This window comes from Raphanus sativus, chromosome 9, assembly GCF_000801105.2.
Source record: "Raphanus sativus cultivar WK10039 chromosome 9, ASM80110v3, whole genome shotgun sequence".
NCBI classification, from domain to species: domain Eukaryota; kingdom Viridiplantae; phylum Streptophyta; class Magnoliopsida; order Brassicales; family Brassicaceae; genus Raphanus; species Raphanus sativus.
In genome coordinates, this window is record NC_079519.1 from 18,419,060 (window position 1) to 18,439,195 (window position 20,136).

The 20,136-nt window shown below is 38.0% G+C and overlaps 2 protein-coding genes across 2 annotated transcripts; one reads left to right on the forward strand and one right to left on the reverse strand.

The window, feature by feature from the left end:
• The first annotated feature begins 587 nt into the window (after positions 1 to 587).
• Positions 588 to 1,875, forward strand: LOC108829770 (40S ribosomal protein S18). The gene is made up of 4 exons (XM_018603368.2): positions 588 to 741; positions 864 to 1,024; positions 1,350 to 1,538; positions 1,609 to 1,875. Exons 1-4 carry the CDS (start codon positions 739 to 741, stop codon positions 1,712 to 1,714), a joined length of 459 nt encoding a protein of 152 aa, XP_018458870.1. The 5' UTR covers positions 588 to 738; the 3' UTR covers positions 1,715 to 1,875.
• Positions 1,876 to 14,539: 12,664 nt separating this feature from the next.
• Positions 14,540 to 15,527, reverse strand: LOC130499887 (uncharacterized). Its single transcript, XM_056994361.1, has one exon. The coding sequence runs from the start codon at positions 15,393 to 15,395 to the stop codon at positions 14,892 to 14,894; it is 504 nt and encodes a 167-aa protein (XP_056850341.1). The 5' UTR covers positions 15,396 to 15,527; the 3' UTR covers positions 14,540 to 14,891.
• Between the last annotated feature and the right edge of the window lie 4,609 nt (positions 15,528 to 20,136).

The following is a 20,136-nucleotide window of genomic DNA, read 5'->3' on the forward strand; positions in this document are numbered from 1 at the left end:
ATAAATTATGACATTTTATATTTGTACAGACCATGAATATAAATTGTTTTCTGAATATATTTGTCATTCAAATTAGAAATTTTTTCTTAGATACTCTTTTTAGTTTATTTTCACAAAATAACATTTCAAAGAGGAAAATGAACAAAATAAGTTTTATTAAATGGTAAATATGCATTTATAATCTTAGGGTTAACTAATATAAAACTTAGGGTTTAGAGTTAATAGGTGGAGTTTAGAAGATGAATTCAAATTTGTTAAAAATTAAAAATAAATATTAAAATTTTCAAAATGAAAAGAGGTTATTTTGGTCATTTTATTGTTTTAGGTTATTTTTGTGACAAAAACTTTAAAATGGCTATTTAGAATAATTGCCCTTTAGATTAACTTACATTCATAAAATAAATAAATAAAATCTAAGCATTTAATAAAACTGGAATAATTTGCATAATTTAGATGAAATTTTTAGCTAATCTAACCTCACCCGTTGACAAAAAAAAAAAAAACCCCCCACCCTGCGAATGGCGCGGAAACAAGCCGAAAATCATTAATTTTATGAAGGCTATAATGGTCTTTGACAATGTCAGGATTACGATAACCCTAATAATGAGGTATCTGTATAAAGCGCCGAAAACCCTTGGGCAGTCGTCCTCTATTTTTCTTGTGTTCAACTCTCCAGCGATCCTCACTGCTTGAAAGAACGGCTTGCCTCTTTTACGAATCTCATCTCTGCAAATCACAATGGTAATCTCCGTCTGCAATTTGCTTTTAGGAAGAGTAGGAGCTCTTTAGGTTGTGTTAGTTTCTGGAATCTGTAGTCGCGATTTCATGTTTGAAAAGTGATGATTTTGTTTATGATTGTGTAGTCTTTGGTCGCAAATGAGGAGTTTCAGCATATTCTCCGTGTTCTCAACACAAATGTTGATGGTAAGCAGAAGATAATGTTTGCCCTTACCTCTATCAAAGGTATTGGGAGGCGATTGGCTAACATCGTCTGCAAGAAGGCTGATGTCGACATGAACAAAAGGTTTTGAGCTTTTTTATTTTCTTCTCTGAAATAACAGGAATAGTTAGTAATTGTGTTTTTTTCTCCTGTGTAACGTCTAGATGATACCGTTTCTTGTTTAGTCCTATTGATATAAGTAACAGTTTGTTGTCTTATCCGGATGGAAATGTTTATGTAAATAATCAGCTGAGCCTTATTATAATGTTTTTAACATTAGCAATGCCTGACTGGGTCAATCTTTTCTAGATCCAGTTTTATTATTGTATGCTTGAACTGAGTTGTGTGTGAAGCATTTTGTTGCTTATTCCAATTTGCAAATCATGTTTTATTTCGATATTTGTTACAGGGCTGGTGAGTTATCTGCTGCTGAGATCGACAACCTGATGACGATTGTCGCTAACCCCAAGCAGTACAAGATCCCAGACTGGTTCCTGAACAGACAGAAGGATTACAAAGACGGCAAGTACTCTCAAGTTGTCTCCAATGCCCTTGACATGAAGCTCAGGGATGACCTTGAACGTCTCAAGAAAATCAGGTAAAACCGTGTCTTCTCTTGGTGTTTGTATTGAATGTGATTTATATAACGGTGGTTTTGCAACGTGCAGGAACCATCGTGGTCTGAGACACTACTGGGGTCTCCGTGTTCGTGGACAACACACCAAGACAACTGGCCGCAGAGGAAAGACTGTTGGTGTGTCAAAGAAGCGTTAAGCAAGCCTATTGGTGTTGCTAGTTACTGCTCTACTGGATATGCTTCACAAGAATCGATTTTAATTTATGTTTTTCTTCGAACTAGTTTGTGAGACACCTTTTGAATCTAGTTGAGACATTTTCAATCTTGTGATCTGTCTTTGTGAACCATTTTTTACACATGTGCCTGCTCCCTTCTCTATTGCTATCTATATTGGTTTCAAAGTGATTACAGATTAAACATAGATTAATTTGCATGTTACGTATAACTTGTTGGATCAAATAAAGGCCTAGTCCTTTTAATAAAATGTTAAAGGAAATGTTTTGGGCCGGTAAACTTATCAGAATCAGTTGTGTGATATCTCGCCTCTGTTTCGGGGATCAAGATAGTCTCTGGCCATGAGACGAGTCATGACATAAGTTGGAAGCTCGGTGGTGTATCAAATGCTTGGACGTAGAACACATGGTGTAAACATGCTTTGTTTACGAAACGGCTTCTCATCAGTGTTCACATTCAATGAGAAGAGAGGTAGAGTAACTTCACAACTCCAATGTTCATGGTCTTTTTCAAACACAGTAAACAAACACTATTATCTCATTTTATAGGTTTACTGATCTAAAAATATTTATGAGTCTACACATATATTATCAGTTTTGTAATCAGCAAATAACTTAACTTATTACAGTTTCAGATCCATTATATCCATTCAAAACATTCAACTAAGCGTCCCCTATTTTACATCGGTAAACAAGTCCATAAATTATATCAACACTAAGAAAATCAAAAACAAGGCACATTAACATTGCGACAAAAACTAACAATATTTTCCTGCGTAAAGGATATGTAAATTTGTCGAGAAAAATTGTTCATTCAAAGAAGACCCACAATGTTAAGTACTGTCCCTACACATAACGTCCACAACAACAACACACTAACCCCCACTGATCATGACCAAACTTCAACCCTCTCCACATACAAATATCAGAAAGTGAACAACCCAAGTCAAACAAAAACTTCACAAGCAATGTTCATCTTTCAACGATAACTCACCAGCCCTGTACAAATCTCGAAATATGAACAGGGAACATTACACCAAAAAAGAGAGTGAACAAAAAGAGAGTTCTAGTCCGAAAAATGAACAAGGAACATTACAATTATTACAGAAAGTGAACAAATATCTAGAAATTAAAACAACGCATTCATTACACCAAAAAAGAGAGTTCTAGTCCGAAAAATGAACAGGGAACATTACAATTATTACATGGTCCTTAATCTTCCAAGAAAAGGCAGTACCAGTCCAGCAAAGCCATGAAATAACCAGAAAAGTACTAGTAATGTGCTGATTCTCCTGCAAGATAATGTTTGAAGGTGACGACCTTCAATATGAATGGCAACGAGACTATTTTCTTAACTGAGCAAGCTTTTATGGAGCTAGTAAATAAGTTATCAGATAATCATAGGCATTATAGAGAACAAAATCCCAAGTATTGCGTATATGTAGACTAAGAAATCTTCAAGCCAGAGCAATGATTGTTCGCTCATAAGCCATGGGAATACTGTACTGCCACGCATTCTTGAACCCAAAAAACATATGGATATACCAATCCAAGATTCACTTCTCGCCCATCAGCCTGACCCAAGATAACACATTTTATATTCAAAACTACCTTCGTTTAGGGAAAACATTTAACAAACACACAAAAATATGAAACGTACAGAAGAAAACACAAAAGCGAGAGATTGCAGCTACCTTCTCAAGTGTGACAGCCAAATTCTGAAGCCTCTGATTGTAGATACCCTCAGCCTGTATCAACAAAGTTACAAATATAATCAGTCCCCTTTTACTACATACCAAAGCCAGCACAGAGTTTCAGATCACAAAAGACATGACCTATTGAAAGAACCTTGCAAGAAGATTAAAAGAGTGATAATCTGACCTGAACCTCAGCATCACTTTTGTCAACATCAAGGTGTACGTCTGAGAAATTCTTTTTCTCTTTTCTTTATTGAGAGAGTTATATACCAAGTTGTAATTACATTCTAATATAAGGATGTATAGGCAAATAACTAAATATTGTATTAGGTCAACTATGTGTATAAGAGGCTAACGCCTACTACGATATTGAATAAGAAAACTTTTTATACCAAGCTAGAGTTTTATCATGGTATCAGAGCCGGCCCAATACTCTGACCCTTTAATCCGGCCCGGACAGTGGTCCGATCAACCCATTAGCTGATGGCCCAGAGAAGGCTCAGTTCTTCGAGATAGCTAGAAAAGAGCATTATCTCGGAGGGGTATGATGGATTCTGCAAGATTAATGGTTATACGCACCATTATCTCGAGGGAGGGTATTGGAAAGAAGATCCCACATCGGATATATGATGGGGACATAAGTAATATATAAGGGACTTGGGTCACACCACTAATTGCCAATTGGTTTTAAGTGGAAGCCCAAGAAACTTGTCATGGTATCAGAGCTATAACCTAAAATTTTAGGTTTTCGATTCTTGATCTGTTCTATCTTCATTCCATTCATCTAGTACTCTTGATCTCTCTATCAAAGTACTCTTTCGTATTACGACTATGACTGGAGAAGATTCTAGTGTAACCAAAGATGGTTCAACTCTCACATCATCATCATCCAAGCCTAGGCGAAGGATTGATCCCTATGATTTGTCGTCTAGTGATAACCCTGGACATATCATCTCTCAACCACAGCTTCGAGGACCGAATTATGATGAATGGTCTTTGAACATACGACTTGCTTTACGGGCACGGAAAAAGTTTGGTTTTGCAGATGGTAGTATTCCCAAACCTGCTGAAGACTCTGATGATATTGATGATTGGTGGGCAAATAACGCCATGGTTGTCTCGTGGATTAAACTCACTAGCTCCTGATCTGAGCAGTTCATTGTCACATCATGAAGTGGCTCATGATCTCTGGATGCATATTCAGAAGCGATTTTCTGTGAGAAACGAACAGCGAGTACAGAGGATCAAAGCTGAACTTGCAAATTGTAATCAGAAGGGTTCGGCCGTAGAAGCTTATTACGGCAAGTTGACGAAGCTTTGGACAAGTTTGGCTGATTTTCAAAGGGCAAAAACTGCAGAAGAAATAGCCAAGGAACGCGAAGAAGACAAACTTCATCAGTTTTTGATGGGACTTGACGAAAATCTGTTCGGTGCTGTGAAATCAAATCTGCTCTCGCGTGATCCTTTACCTTCACTTGATGAGGCTTATCAGGTTGTTGTACAAGACGAGGAATCCAAGCGTGTAAGTCACATGATAGAAGAACGTCCTGAGGCTGCGAGCTTTGCGGTACAGAGTAACTCATCGGGTCCGCATCAACGTCATCAACCCGAGCTCCGAGATCCTTCGGCGCTCTGTACTTTGTGTGGCATAACTGGGCATCTTGCTCCAAACTGCTTTCGTAAGATTGGATATCCAATTTGGTGGGGAAGTCGATATCGCGAGCCACCTTCCAACACACAATCTGATCGCCGGTTATCTTCTGGTGCTCCGTCCTCTGCTCCTAAGCAATTTGTTCCTCCTACTTCATCTTCCACACGTCGTCCAGAACAAGCAAGAGCAAATCAGATGCTTGCAACTGCTCCGATTTCATCAGCGTTGACAGCCATAACTGATGCTGATCGTGTGGGCTTCACGGGACTGAATGATCAACAATGGAGAACCCTTGTTCACATGCTTAACGAGCGTAACTCTGGTGGTCATGACCACCTCTCAGGTATGTATTTCTCTGGATCTTGGATCATAGATTCTGGAGCTTCGAATCATATGACTGGTACTCTTGAGTTTCTTACGGATATTGGGGATATGGCTCCAATGCGTATCAAACTTCCTGACGGTCGTTTTACTACTACAAATAGACAAGGAAAAGTCTACCTTGGTTCTCAGCTACAGCTGATTAACGTGTTCTTTGTTGAGGGATTGGATTGTCATCTTATCTCTGTTTCTCAGTTAGCAAAAGATAATGGATGTATCGTTCAGATGTCTGATAGAATTTGTGTTGTTCAGGACCGCATCACTCAAACCCTGATTGGAGCGGGTAAGGAGCTAAACGATTGTATTTCTTTTGTGGAGTGGCTGTTGCAGCGATGGCACGAGTTCAGACTGTACCAGAAATGGAAGTGTGGCATCGGAGATTCGGGCACCCAGCTTCTACCGCAATGGAGATGATGCGTTTACCAGATTCTAATAGTAGTGTGTTTTTTGATTCGAAGTCATGCGATATTTGTATTCAAGCAAAACAATCCAGAGATTCTTTTCCTATAAGCATTAATAAAACTACAGAGGTTTTTGAGTTAGTTCATTGTGATCTTTGGGGTCCTTACCGGACACAAGCTTTATGTGGATCACGCTACTTTCTCACTATTGTTGATGATTTCTCGAGAGCCTTATGGATCTATCTACTCCCTGATAAATCAAAGACGATGACAACTCTCCAAAATTTTATTGCGTTTGTTGAAAGACAGTTTGAACGCAAGGTAAAGATTATTCGTAGCGACAATGGTACTGAGTTTGTTGCCTTACGAAATTTCTTTAAGGAAAAAGGGATTGTACACGAGACATCTTGTGTTGGTACGCCACAGCAAAATGGAAGGGTTGAGCGGAAACACCGACATATTCTGAATGTTTCTAGAGCACTTCGGTTTCAAGCAAATCTTCCTGTTGAATTTTGGGGATATTGTGTTCTTGCTGCATGCTACTTGATTAATCGCACGCCAACAGCTATTTTGAAGGGCAAGTCCCCATATGAGCTGCTGTATTCGCGATCTCCTCCACTTGATCATCTGCGAGTGTTTGGCAGTTTATGTTATGTTCATAACCAGAAACATAGAGGGGATAAATTTGCACCTCGGGGAACTCGTTCTGTTTTCATTGGATATCCATTTGGACAGAAAGGCTGGCTTGTATATAATCCTGACACGGGCAGAATATCTACATCTCGTGATGTTGTTTTCATGGAAAACGAATTTCCATTTGTCAAGACAATCACCGCCGACGCCACTCCTCTGCAATCTCCGTTGGTACAGCAATCTACTAGTATCGATGATGATCATCCCCTGCTTGACCTCCCTATCTTTGTTCCTTCTCCTATGACTGAGCTGTCGCCTGGTCCTGTCGTACCTGCTACAACTCCAACTACACCGGTTCCTTTAACTGAACCTAACAACACTGATCTTCTCTCTACACCTACAGCATCCTCTACTGCGCCACCTAAGCAAGATGATCCAACTCCATCTTCTCCAGAGTCAATGCAGGCTCCAACAGTGCATGTAGACATATCTCCTCATATTCTCGTTGAGCCAGAACTTGGAAGAGGGCATCGAAATAAAATTCCATCTACTCGCCTGCATGACTATGTTACCAATACGACTCATGCTGGATCAGACAGTGATTTTACGGAGTCGTCATGGTACCCGATTGATGATTATGTTGACTGTGATCGTTTTTCTCCGGAACATCAGGTTTTTCTTGCCGCTATTACTTCTGGTGTGATTTCTAAGACTTATGCTGAAGCTTTTACTGATGAGAGATGGCGTGGAGCAGTTGGAAACGAGATTGATGCTTTGGAAGAGAGAGGTACTTGGACGGTGGTGACACTACCTGCTGGTAAGAAAGCATTAGGCTGTAAGTGGGTTTTTACTATTAAATATCGAGCTGATGGAACTATCGAACGATATAAGGCGCGATTGGTAGTAGTTGGGAATAATCAGACTGAAGGAGTTGATTACGAAGAAACCTTTGCACCAGTGTGTAAGATGGTTAGTGTCCGTAATTTCCTGCAAGTCGCTGTCTCCCGTGATTGGGAAATCCATCAAATGGATGTTCATAATGCTTTCTTACACGGAGACTTGGATGAAGAAGTTTACATCAAGTTCCCACCCGGTTTCCGAACTTCTGATGCAACACAAGTTTGTCGTCTACATAAGTCTCTCTACGGGCTTAAACAGGCGCCTCGTTGTTGGTTCGCTAAGCTGTCAGAGTCGCTTAAGGAATATGGTTTTATTCAAGACGTCTCAGATTACTCCTTGTTTACCTTCGTACAAGGTGATATCAGACTTCATGTTCTTATATATGTGGATGATTTAATCATCTCTGGGAGTTCTCCTGAAGCAATACAAGTTTTTAAAGATTATTTAAGTTTCTGCTTTCATATGAAAGACCTTGGGCACTTGAAATATTTTCTGGGTATTGAAGTGGCTCGAAGCCCCACTGGAATCTATCTATGTCAATGTAAGTATGTACTTGACATCATCTCTGACTCTGGTCTTCTTGGCGCCAAACCGGCTTCTCATCCTATCGAACAGAATCATCAATTGGGCAAGTCGACAGCAGCGCTCTTACCGAATCCTTCTTTGTATCGCCGCCTTGTTGGTCGTCTGATATATCTTGGAACTACTCGTCCAGACCTATTGTATGCCATTCACTGTTTGTCCTAGTTTATGCATAAACCGACTACTGAGCACTGGGATGCTGCCCTACGGGTGGTCCGATATCTGAAAGGCAATCCGGGACAGGGTATTTTGCTTCGTTCTGATTCCGATCTTCGTCTGTCGGCTTGGTGCGACTCTGACTGGGCAGCCTGTTCTTCTAGTCGCAGGTCTCTTACTGCTTGGTTCATTCAGCTCGGTAATTCTCCGGTGTCTTGGAAGACACGAAAACAGGATCGTGTCTCGCGTTCATCAGCCGAAGCTGAATATCGCGCCATGGCAGATACGGTGAGTGAAATTATCTGGCTGCGTGCTCTCTTAGACACTCTTGGAGTTGATTGTTCTGCGTCTGTTACTCTTCATTGTGACAGTATGTCTGCTATATATCTGAGCAAGAATCCAGTCTTTCACGAGCAAACAAAGCATATTGGAAAGGAGTGCCATTTCATACGCGACGAGATTCTACGAGGGGTGATAACTCCTAAACATGTTTCGACTACTACTCAGCTTGCGGATATTCTTACTAAGGCTCTAGGACGCAAGGAGTTTGAAGCTTTTCTCTCCAAGTTGGGTGTTTGTGATCTCCACACTCCAACTTGAGGGGGGGGGGGGTATTGAGAGAGTTATATACCAAGTTGTAATTACATTCTAATATAAGGATGTATAGGCAAATAACTAAATATTGTATTAGGTCAACTATGTGTATAAGAGGCTAACGCCTACTACAATATTGAATAAGAAAACTCTTTATACCAAGCTAGAGTTTTGTCATTCTTCCATATTAGTGCTTAAGAATTTCCTCTGGAAGCTTAGTTCTTTCAAAATTGATGAACCAACCGCACCTTTATGCACAATTAACTTTCTGTCAGAAGTTGTAATCCCATCAATAGTTCTGAGATAACTAACAGAAACTGATTCAAGACTAAGACTACGACTCCTCGTAATCCTCTTCCACACACTGACAAGGAAGTGCAAGATGCGATAGAGAAGACAGACCTCTACAAAAGTTACATACTTAAAGCAATCAGTTGATAAAAACAAAACTTCCCAAGTTACCAGCATTGTGATCAGAGGTGGAGTAGCCAAAGAACAGAGAGATAAAACACCATTGATTCTTTACTCACGCCATAAGAAGGAGAAGTGAGCTAAGAGATGGAAGCAATAGAGTTAGCAGGGAAGAGATGATTCCAAGGTGGTTTTGAATTGAACCGCTATTATTTGTTTTGGAAAAATGGTAATTGGTTCCACAAAAAAAAAGGACAAATGGACCCTACTTCGTTTTCTATTCAAAATGAAGATGTATATTCTGTATCAGTTCGTGAAGTACTACAGGAGGTAGTACATGTGTGTGTCATGAAGATGGGCTGAGTTGGAGTTCGTGTTTTGTGATGTACGTGGTCTTGTTAAGCTTGAAGAAGAAGTAATATATTTATCAGAAAGTTTACATTAAAGATAAATGGTATTACTTGGAGAGGAAAAGGCAAGAGAGTTAATTTCCTAAAGAGAAAATGGAAAGTTGCTTAAGTTGCTTTTGGAAGAACTTGTGGAGCAAGTTCTGGTTATCTACATAAGGAGGACGTGCCTCTATGGAGAAAGGTGTCTCTGCTAAAAAGAAAAACAGTTGAGAGATCGTTTGGTGTTGCTTGTGTGATCAAGCCTTTGGTGTCACTGCTCTGCGTTAAGTGTTGACGTAGTTGGTGAAGTACTTCCGAGAAGTGGAAGATTGAAGCCTAGACTCAGGGGGAGTTTAGCTCGGGGTTTGGAGGATCCTGATAAACAGAAGTCTAGACTCTAGGGTGAGTTTTAGCTTAGGATTGAGGCTAATCCTAAAGGATTCTTGTAATAGAAAAGATTGGTGTAAGACTCTCTTGTTCTAGTGAATTCGAAAAGATAAACTTGTGTGTTTTACTTTCTACTATTATTTCTCTGCCCTAACTACATTAACAAGTGGTATCAGAGCGGGGCTCGATAGAGTTAACGACTTAGTTTCGAGTAGATCAAGATGAGTGACAGAGACTGTGTCAAGAAGAAGAACAGAGTTTGTGATGGCGGCATATCAAGAGGGAACGTCTATGACAAAACCCCCACGTCTTGATTCATCCAATTATGGATATTGGAAGGTTTGTATGCAAGCTTTTATCAGTGGGCTTGATGAGGATTGTTGGAGTTCTATTGAAGCTGGTTGGAGTCCTCCGGTGATGCTTGATGATGAGAAGGTTGAAATTCTTAAGCCAAGAGATAAGTGGACTGCTGCAGAGAAGAAGGCTTCAAGTTGCAACTCTAAGGCGAAGACTGCAATTTACAATGCTATTGATGCAAGCTACTTCAAGTTGATTTATCAATGTGCTTCAGCTCAGAAGGCATGGAAGACATTGGAGAATATGTTTGAAGGTACTACAAGTGTGAAGCGTACCAAGCTGGATATGTTAGCATCAAGTTTTGAGAATCTGAGGATGGATGAAGAGGAAACCGTGGCTCAGTTTAGTGCTAAGTTGTGTGATATTTCCAATGAATGTTTTGTACTTGGAAAGCAGTACAAGGACAAGAAGCTGGTGAAGAAGCTGAAGAGATCGTTGCCATCCAAGTTTGAGTCAAAGATCTCTGCTGTAGAAGAAGCTCACAATCTGGATGAGATGCCTTTTGATGAGTTTGTTGGGATTCTTCAAGCTTTTGAGCTGAGTAGATTACATGGAGGAAAGGTGAAAAGCAAAGAAGATCCGCATGGAATTGCTTTGAAGAGTTCATCTTCTGAAGATCCTACGGTGTTGCTGTCAAGAGATTTTGCTGGCTTTCTGAAGCGCAGAGAAGAGAGGATGAAGAATGCAAGAAGAAGTGATTCAGGCAGATCATCATCAAGGGTACAATGCTATGAATGCAATGGATTTGGCCATGTCCGCAAAGAATGTGGGAATTTACTGAAGTTAAAAAAGAAGGATGAATCTGGTACTGATTCAGATGATGGTGTGGAGTTGAAGAACTTGGTGGCGTTCACAACTTTTGTGCCTAGTTCTAAGACGGAATCTGCGACGGGATCTGCGTCAGCATCTGCGTCAGGGTCTTCATGTGGAGGTGATGATGATGCTGTAAGTGATGATGATGATGGAGACTTTGATCTTGCTGGGAAATATGAGAGACTGTATGAGAATTGGCTCAAGCAGGTTGATGCTAATTCACAGTTTGCTAAGGAGAAAGCTAAGCTAGAAGCTGAAGTTGCTGAAGCACTTAAGTATGCCTCGGAGAAAGAAGAAGAAGCACGACTGGCTGGTGCTCAACTTGCAGAAACTCAGAAGGGTTTGAAGATGCTGAATAGTGGGACGAAGCAGCTAGATCATCTGCTCAGTATTGGAAAGAGTGATCGATGTGGCCTTGGATATCAAGGAGAATGTTCTACAGCTGAAGGGGTTTTTGTGTCAGCAGGGAAAACTGAGGTTTTTGCTATGAAGCCAGAGGTTAAGGTGTCTGCTGGGAATGCAACAAAGGGAAAGACTGCAGTGAAGGCAGCAACTGATGTGACGAATGCGAGTGCTACGGCGAGTGCTACGGCGACTGCTCCAGAGAGAGTTTTTGGATTGAAGAGTGTACTCAGGCGAAAGTTTCGGCCTGTTTGTCATCATTGTGGTGTTGTTGGACACATTAGGCCAAGATGTTTCAAGTTATTGAGGGAGAAGAATCAGATGAAGCAAGCTTATGGTACTTATGGTATGAAGTGTCATGGTCCAATATGTTATTCTTGTGGAGTTCAAGGGCATATGCGACGTGACTGTTTCAAGTCTGTTCAAGGAGCTAATCATGGAGGATTTGGGCTCATGAATACGTGGTCTAGGAGATTTGATCATTATGGAGATGGTGGAATGGGATTTCCTCCTTACTTTGGAGGATATAGATCTTCATATTAGTTTTTGAAAATGATGTGACTCATAGGGGGAGATTGAAGACGTGGTCTTATGTCCAGTGGTGATGAGTTCACATGCATAGTCAAAAAGGGGGAGATTAAAGATGTATATTCTGTATCAGTTCGTGAAGTACTACAGGAGGTAGTACATGTGTGTGTCATGAAGATGGGCTGAGTTGGAGTTCGTGTTTTGTGATGTACGTGGGCTTGTTAAGCTTGAAGAAGAAGTAATATATTTATCAGAAAGTTTACATTAAAGATAAATGGTATTACTTGGAGAAGAAAAGGCAAGAGAGTTAATTTCCTAAAGAGAAAATGGAAAGTTGCTTAAGTTGCTTTTGGAAGAACTTGTGGAGCAAGTTCTGGTTATCTACATAAAGGAGGACGTGCCTCTATGGAGAAAGGTGTCTCTGCTAAAAAGAAAAACAGTTGAGAGATCGTTTGGTGTTGCTTGTGTGATCAAGCCTTTGGTGTCACTGCTCTGCGTTAAGTGTTGACGTAGTTGGTGAAGTACTTCCGAGAAGTGGAAGATTGAAGCCTAGACTCAGGGGGAGTTTAGCTCGGGGTTTGGAGGATCCTGATAAACAGAAGTCTAGACTCTAGGGTGAGTTTTAGCTTAGGATTGAGGCTAATCCTAAAGGATTCTTGTAATAGAAAAGATTGGTGTAAGACTCTCTTGTTCTAGTGAATTCGAAAAGATAAACTTGTGTGTTTTACTTTCTGCTATTATTTCTCTGCCCTCACTACATTAACACAAAACATCAAATGGAATTATGGAGCGAACCTACTAATTGTTCCATTTTGGAGTTAGAATTTTTTCTATTTATAGAATGATCTTTTAAATTTTGAAGGTTTTTATTTCATATTTAAATATTTAAATATGATACAATAAATATAATATTTCATAAGAGATTAATAATTTTACATAAAATCATTAAATAATAAAATACCAAATTAAAAATAAATATAGCACAAAATAAGTAATAATTCGGTAAATCATATCTGAAACAACTATGATCCTTGAAGTATTATTGTCCAAGCAATGAAAATACTCGATTTTAAAATTTATTTCTCAATTTAAGAAATTTATAGATAAATAATACATTATGAAATGCCTTTGTTGAGTATTTGTGGAAAAAGTATTCTAATACTTATTGAACCAAAATATGATATCTTATTTATATATATTTTATGATCTATTATACTTTATAGTATTAAATAATTTAGATAAATTATATCTGTAGGATGTTTGATAAACTTAAAATAGTTGAGGTTAATTGGTAATTTTTCTAAGTAAAAAATATTAGTAATAATTGTTAATTAAATAAAATAGAATCATTTTATAATATTTTTTTGGAGTAAAAATAGAATAATAAGTTAGAATAGTCCAACTGCGTTGCATAATTTTAAAGTAAAAAATTAGAGTAATACCTTAAAGATCTGTCATGAGTCTTTACCAAGACATGTGAGATTTTTTTTTCATTTTTCAGAGTGGTTTGAAGGAAAGCGACACTACTTCCAAATTAAATTTTGGTATGATCCTATTTTCGTATTAGCAACTTAAAGTTTGCCCAATTTTCAACCAATGGGTCATTCTATTTGTTTTAGTAAAATGGTAATTGAATAAGACATATGAGATTTTTCAGAACGGTTAAAAAAGGAAAGCTGTGTTTGATACGAAACGGGGAAAAGCTTAGTCTTTCATTGTGAACATGCTTCACATGTGAAGTATTTAGGGATAACTCTTTTATTTTTCCAATTGTGGCCATTTGAATTTGTTATGATTTTCTTCATCATCATTAAACCGGGGTGACCCAGCCTGTCATGTCAAAGTGTGAATTTTTCTTTGAGTTCTTTGTTCATCACGGCATTAGCCTCAACCTGACTGGTCTTAACATAGTAAAGTCCAGTCCCATATGCTGGTATAGTCTCAAGGACTCTTTTATTTTCTTGGGTGATATTTATAAATCTGAAGAAATTCTTTATTTCCTTCACCTTTAGTTTCAATATGAAAATCATTAAGTCTTATGTCTTTGAAAGTTAACAAACCCCTATTAGAGCTAGGTGAGTACAATGCATCATATATCTCTAGATATTTACCATTAGGCAATAAAATGCATGCTTGGCCGCAGCCTTCGATTAGATTAGCTGTACCAGCTATGGTTGTGATATCGGCTGTTTTATTAATCAGATTTATGAAGTATCGTTTGTCTCTCAGGATGGTGTGGCTGGTACCACTGTCTACCACAAATGAATCCATTCCACTTTTCATTCTTCAAAACCAATACATATAATTAATAATAATTTTCATGTATGGTATATAAAAATTTTCATATATGTTTATTATATATTTATATAATTTTGAAGAATAAAAATTTGGTATATATGTTTGGTTTATTACTATACGATTATATATATATTTTTCATATATGTTTGGGTTTTCTTTTTCTTTCTTTCTTTAGGCGTAGGAATATATATATAAAAAAAAATGATGAATGCATAATATAATGTTTAACACCAAAACCAAACAGAAAAAAAACAGAAAAAAACACCAAATCCGGGGGAAAAAAACAAAACTATGGAATTTTAATTCCTTATTTCAGAATTTCTGAAGTTTGAAACTCCATCTCGGTATCTTGGTTGGATCCTTCCTCTTTGTTCTGGACATATTATGTGTCCTCTTCGTCATCATCTCCTTCATATCCTGAGTCTCGAACCATGTGAGCTTCCGGTTTCTCTGTTAGACTTTTTCATGTACAGTTCACATAGGTGCTTAGGAGTACTGCAGTTCTTTGCCCAATGGTTTCCCATACCGCAACGATGGCACAGATCAGTCTTGATCTGAGGTTTAAACGACACTACGGCCACGACCACGACCACGGCTGAAGCCTGGTGTGATCCCGTGACCACGTCCTCGCCCGTGTGCTTTAAACATGCCACCTCGTCCTCTACCTCTACCACGGAAAGAGCCGGGTTGGTTATTATGTTGGACAAGGTTACTCTCTTTCTTTTGCTCTATAGCAAGTTTAGAGATGTCGGGTAATGGAGCCGTTCCCGGAGGCCTCATCTCGCTGTTTTTCATTAACAGTTCATTATTGGCTTCAGCCAACAAGAGACACTCGATCAACTCAGTGTATGTGGTGAACTTCCTTTCTCTGTATTGCTGTTGCAATACCATATTACTGGAATGCATCGTAGAGAAAGTCTTGTTGAGCATCTCGAGCTCGGTAACTTTCTCACCACATAACTCCATCATGGAAACAATTTTAAACAGGACAGAGGTGTACTCGTCTACTGTTTTATAATCTTGAAATCTCAAGTGTTTCCAGTCATATTGAGCCCTTGGGAGCATCACCGTTTTCTGGTGGTCATAACGTCGCTGTAAAGCGTTTCAAAGGTCCAATGGATTTTCCATGGTTCTGTACTGAGTTTTCAAACTCTCTTGAAGATGATGGCGTATTATATACTCCCTCTGTTTTTTAAAGATACATATTCTAGACTTTTCACATATATTAAGAAATCACATTAAAAATGCATTGATTTTTGTGAATAACAATTTTCCATAATCTTTAACCAATAAAAATCCAATAAACACAATTAATTTTCTTGAAGTTAACAGATTTTCATTAAATAATACATTGAAAAAGTAAAAAAATGTATTTTTTTAAAACAATTTTTTTTTCTAGAACATGGATCTTTAAAAAACAGAGGGAGTAAATAGCACTGTATCGATCCTTATCACTGGACTTATTGTCACTGATGATCGTATCACCAAGTCCTTTTGATCGTAGCATGATTCTTGCATCAAGTGCCCAATCAAGATAATTTTCACCATTGCTTTTCAAAGCAGGGAAGTCAAGGTTTGCCAATTTGGACATCTGAAAAAAAATTATTTCCCCATTAGCTCGGATCATTCAATTGACATATATAATAAATTTCAGTTCAGATCAAAATATTCAGTCAATAGGTAATGCGATGATGATCAGTTAAGAGAACGTGTTGTATTAATGCGATGATGAACAATAGGTAATGCGATGGTGATCAAGGTAATGCGATGATGATCAGTTTTTAAAAAAAAAATATGCAAACAGATCAAACGAACAGAGAAATATATATATGCGAAACAGAGCAAACGAACAGAGCAATATATATATGTGAAACAGAGCAAACGAAACTAAACCATGATCTAACATGAAAATATCTTAGAGAGAGATTAAAAACGATTTCGAGAAACAGGTTTTAGATCAAGGCATATTCAAAACAATTATAATGTCAGGGTTTAAAAAAAATTAAAGGTTCTCGTTTTAGTTTTTTTTCTCGCAAGACATGTCGCTAAGATATAGCTACATGTATGCGGGTGAGGGTTTTAAACTCTTACGCGGGTCTAGTTTTTAGGTTTCCGATGTGATAGAACCAAAATACGGATCACTCTACCGGTACGGATGATATGAACTCAGATCCGAGAGGATTGAGAACTGGTGGGATGAACGGTGACACAAAGGGTTGCGGAAGGCCCGATGATACTACCAGAGGTGAACTCCGAAGAGAACTAATGGATTGAACGGTGACACAAAGGGTTGCGGAATGACCCAATGATACTACCAGAGGTGCTTGATTATCGCCTGATATGACTCACAGGTCCGACAAAGAAGCAAACTCGATCTGTTGCCGGATGTGACGCACCGGTCCAACGAGAAAGAGAGTGTTACTTGGAGCTAACCACACCAAGAACAAGAAAAGTGAGATACCCTCTCAAGGTTCCAAAAATAAACACTCAAAACTTATTTTATTTCATTGATCAAATGGCCTTTATATAATAGGCAAGAAATATAAAAGGTTGGAATACAAAAGGCTAGTCAACATAGAATTTAGCAATTTATGAAAACAATGAAGACTTGACCAAAGACTTTGAATTGACCAAGAAATGATGACTTGACCAAAGTTGGACGATTTGGAGTGAATAACTCTTCGGTTGATCTCGTGCTTCTGCCAGCTTGACGATCTCTGAATTACCGTCAGATTGATATATTATTTGGCCATGGCTTGTATGTTTATAAACATATTTTTCATAAATCATCAAGCCCATCTCGTTTGATCCAAACACATAAGCCAAACTATCTTGATTTGTTTCTGCTGCTGATTTAGGGTGCATCATTCCCTCCTTCTTTAAAAAAGATTTGCCCTCAAATCTGTCTTTCTTTAGCTTCAGATATAATGATCTCTTAGCTTTTCGTAAAACTCTTTTTTTTTTTTTTTTTTTTTTTAGAAAAGAAGATGAAAGGTAGAAGATGGATGAAGAAGATGGAAAGATGAGAAAAATGAACAGATAGTACCGGTTGAGTGGCTCTGATACCACTTGATAGAACCAAAATACGGATCACTCTACCGGTACGGATGATATGAACTCAGATCCGAGAGGATTGAGAACTGGTGGGATGAACGGTGACACAAAGGGTTGCGGAAGGCCCGATGATACTACCAGAGGTGAACTCCGAAGAGAACTGATGGATTGAACGGTGACACAAAGGGTTGCGGAATGACCCAATGATACTACCAGAGGTGCTTGATTGTCGCCTGATATGACTCACAGGTCCGACAAAGAAGCAAACTCGATCTGTTGCCGGATGTGACGCACCGGTCCAACGAGAAAGAGAGTGTTACTTGGAGCTAACCACACCAAGAACAAGAAAAGTGAGATACCCTCTCAAGGTTCCAAAAATAAACACTCAAAACTTATTTTATTTCATTGATCAAATGGCCTTTATATAATAGGCAAGAAATACAAAAGGTTGGAATACAAAAGGCTAGTCAACATAGAATTTAGCAATTTATGAAAACAATGAAGACTTGACCAAAGACTTTGAATTGACCAAGAAATGATGACTTGACCAAAGTTGGACGATTTGGAATGAATAACTCTTCGGTTGATCTCGTGCTTCTGCCAGCTTGACGATCTCTGAATTACCGTCAGATTGATATATTATTTGGCCATGGCTTGTATTTTCTTATTGGGCTCTTCTTTCTTTGGGCTGAAATATGTTTATAAACATATTTTTCATAAATCATCAAGCCCATCTCGTTTGATCCAAACACATAAGCCAAACTATCTTGATTTGTTTCTGCTGCTGATTTAGGGTGCATCACGATGATACCTTAGGCTTTTGATGGGTTGATCGGTCTAGAAGAATGAGATCATCGGAGCTCTGTTTCTTCTCGTCGCAGGTTGATTCTCGTCGGAGCTTGCTTCTTCTCGGAGCTTGCTTATTCTCGTCGCAGGTTGATTCTCGTCGGAGAACCAGGAAAGGAGGCTATTTGTTTCTGTTTTTTGGTTGGCTATTAGCTAGGGTTTCTAGAGCAGTACCGTTGCTGATAACGTGTTTGATACCAAACGGGGAAAGGCTTAGTCTTTCATTGACTCAAAACCGTCATATATATACATAGATCATATAGTTATCCTAACTATAAGATAAACACCAACACTAGATATAGATAATGACTAAGATTATGTCGATCATATATTTCGGTTCATAACAAGCTGCACCTATTTCGAAATTAATTTTTTTTATTGTTCTATTTTCGTATTTGCAACTGAAAGTTTGCCCAATTTTCAAGTTTTCCTCTTCTCTTATCTAACCAAGTACATGAAAAAAAATCATTTAATATTTTTTGTTTTTTTTTTGTTAAACTCCATTCAGAAAAGTGATTTAGGTAAAGCTGTGCCTTAATTATTGAGGTAAAATTTGAAAACCTTATTTAGAACTCAAAAACAAATTAACGAAGGAGAAAAGAGAGACAGAGAAGAGAGCGGGCCAAAGACTCAATACTAATTTGCAGGGATTTTGAATTTTGGCCGACACAAATATTTTAAAGTTACAACTTACAGAGAAAAAGACTATCTCCATGGTAGATGTAAAAACTTAAGTGGCTTTCACAAAGTGTATTCGGTGTGGGAGGTAGTACAAAATAAATAAGAAAAACCGTTTAAGTTAAGGGAAAACAACATATTTGAAACTAAGATTACTTATCTAACAAGGAATACAAACTAGGAAACAAAAGAATAAAAAGAAGTGGGTAGAGTGAAAACAAAGAAGTAGGTTTGATTGTATTGGTCGATTGAATGTTGAAGTACATCATCTATTTATAGCAATACAAAGTAAATCTTGTTCACACATATAAATATATTTGAAAACCAAAAGGGCAACATTCCATCACACTTTGTCTTCAATTCTTCTTCAGTTATGTGATTCACTTGGTAGATAGATCATTCTCATCACAAAGCAGAGTACACCAAAGCTTATCTTGTATACTCCAACGTAGAACTATTGTCAAAAATCGAAGCAAAAAAAACTGCGGAAACATATAACTAGACCTACAATTCTAAACCAGACCGAATCGCCTGAGCCAAATAAAAAAAAAACTGGTTTTCATTTCAAGTTCAGTAATAAGTTTTGAACCGGTGGGTAGAGTTATGAAAAAGTAGTTATCAGTTTGGTTTGGCTTGATAGTCACTTAGTTTTTTCTTAAAAATCAAAACAAAGTGATATTGGTTTAGAAATATTTCAAACAAAATCTGAATTAAGGTAATACAATAAAAATAGTTATATTGAATAAAATTATCTAACTTTTAACTAAATTAAATCCAAATCTATAAAAAACCTAAAAATTATGGTCTAGTTCAGTAAAAAATTTACAAACTGATCGAATCAAAACCAGACCGAATTTTTGTTTGGTTCAATTTGACAAAAAGTGCAAACTGAATTAAGCAAAATTGACTTAACCAAACTGAACTACCATATTAACTGATGAACCCGCAAGCCTACATATCACAATGAAAACCCCGATTATCTCATATATCATAATATTTATTTCTCTGTAAATTTCAGTTATAATATAAGGGAGATAAAGAGAGAGAAAGATGTGTGTGTTAAGTCAGTTAAGTTAGTCATAAGTTAGTCATATGTTCTTCCATGGGAGCTTCCGTTAAGTTAGTCATAAGAGAGATTTTTGCACAGCTAGCCGCATCAATATGTTAGCAACTGAAGAAACATTGATTAGCGGACAATCGGGAAGGAAAATCAAGATCGAGCAACAAG

Excerpts from the sequence above, each read along its gene's own strand:
- LOC108829770 (XM_018603368.2), top strand. Across the intron at positions 1,025-1,349 it reads GATGTCGACATGAACAAAAG|GGCTGGTGAGTTATCTGCTG; the intron begins GTTTTGAGCTTT and ends TATTTGTTACAG. Across the intron at positions 1,539-1,608 it reads GAACGTCTCAAGAAAATCAG|GAACCATCGTGGTCTGAGAC; the intron begins GTAAAACCGTGT and ends TGCAACGTGCAG.
- LOC130499887 (XM_056994361.1), bottom strand. The coding sequence starts at position 15,395 with ATGCTCCCAAGGGCTCAATATGACTGGAAACACTTGAGATTTCAAGAT.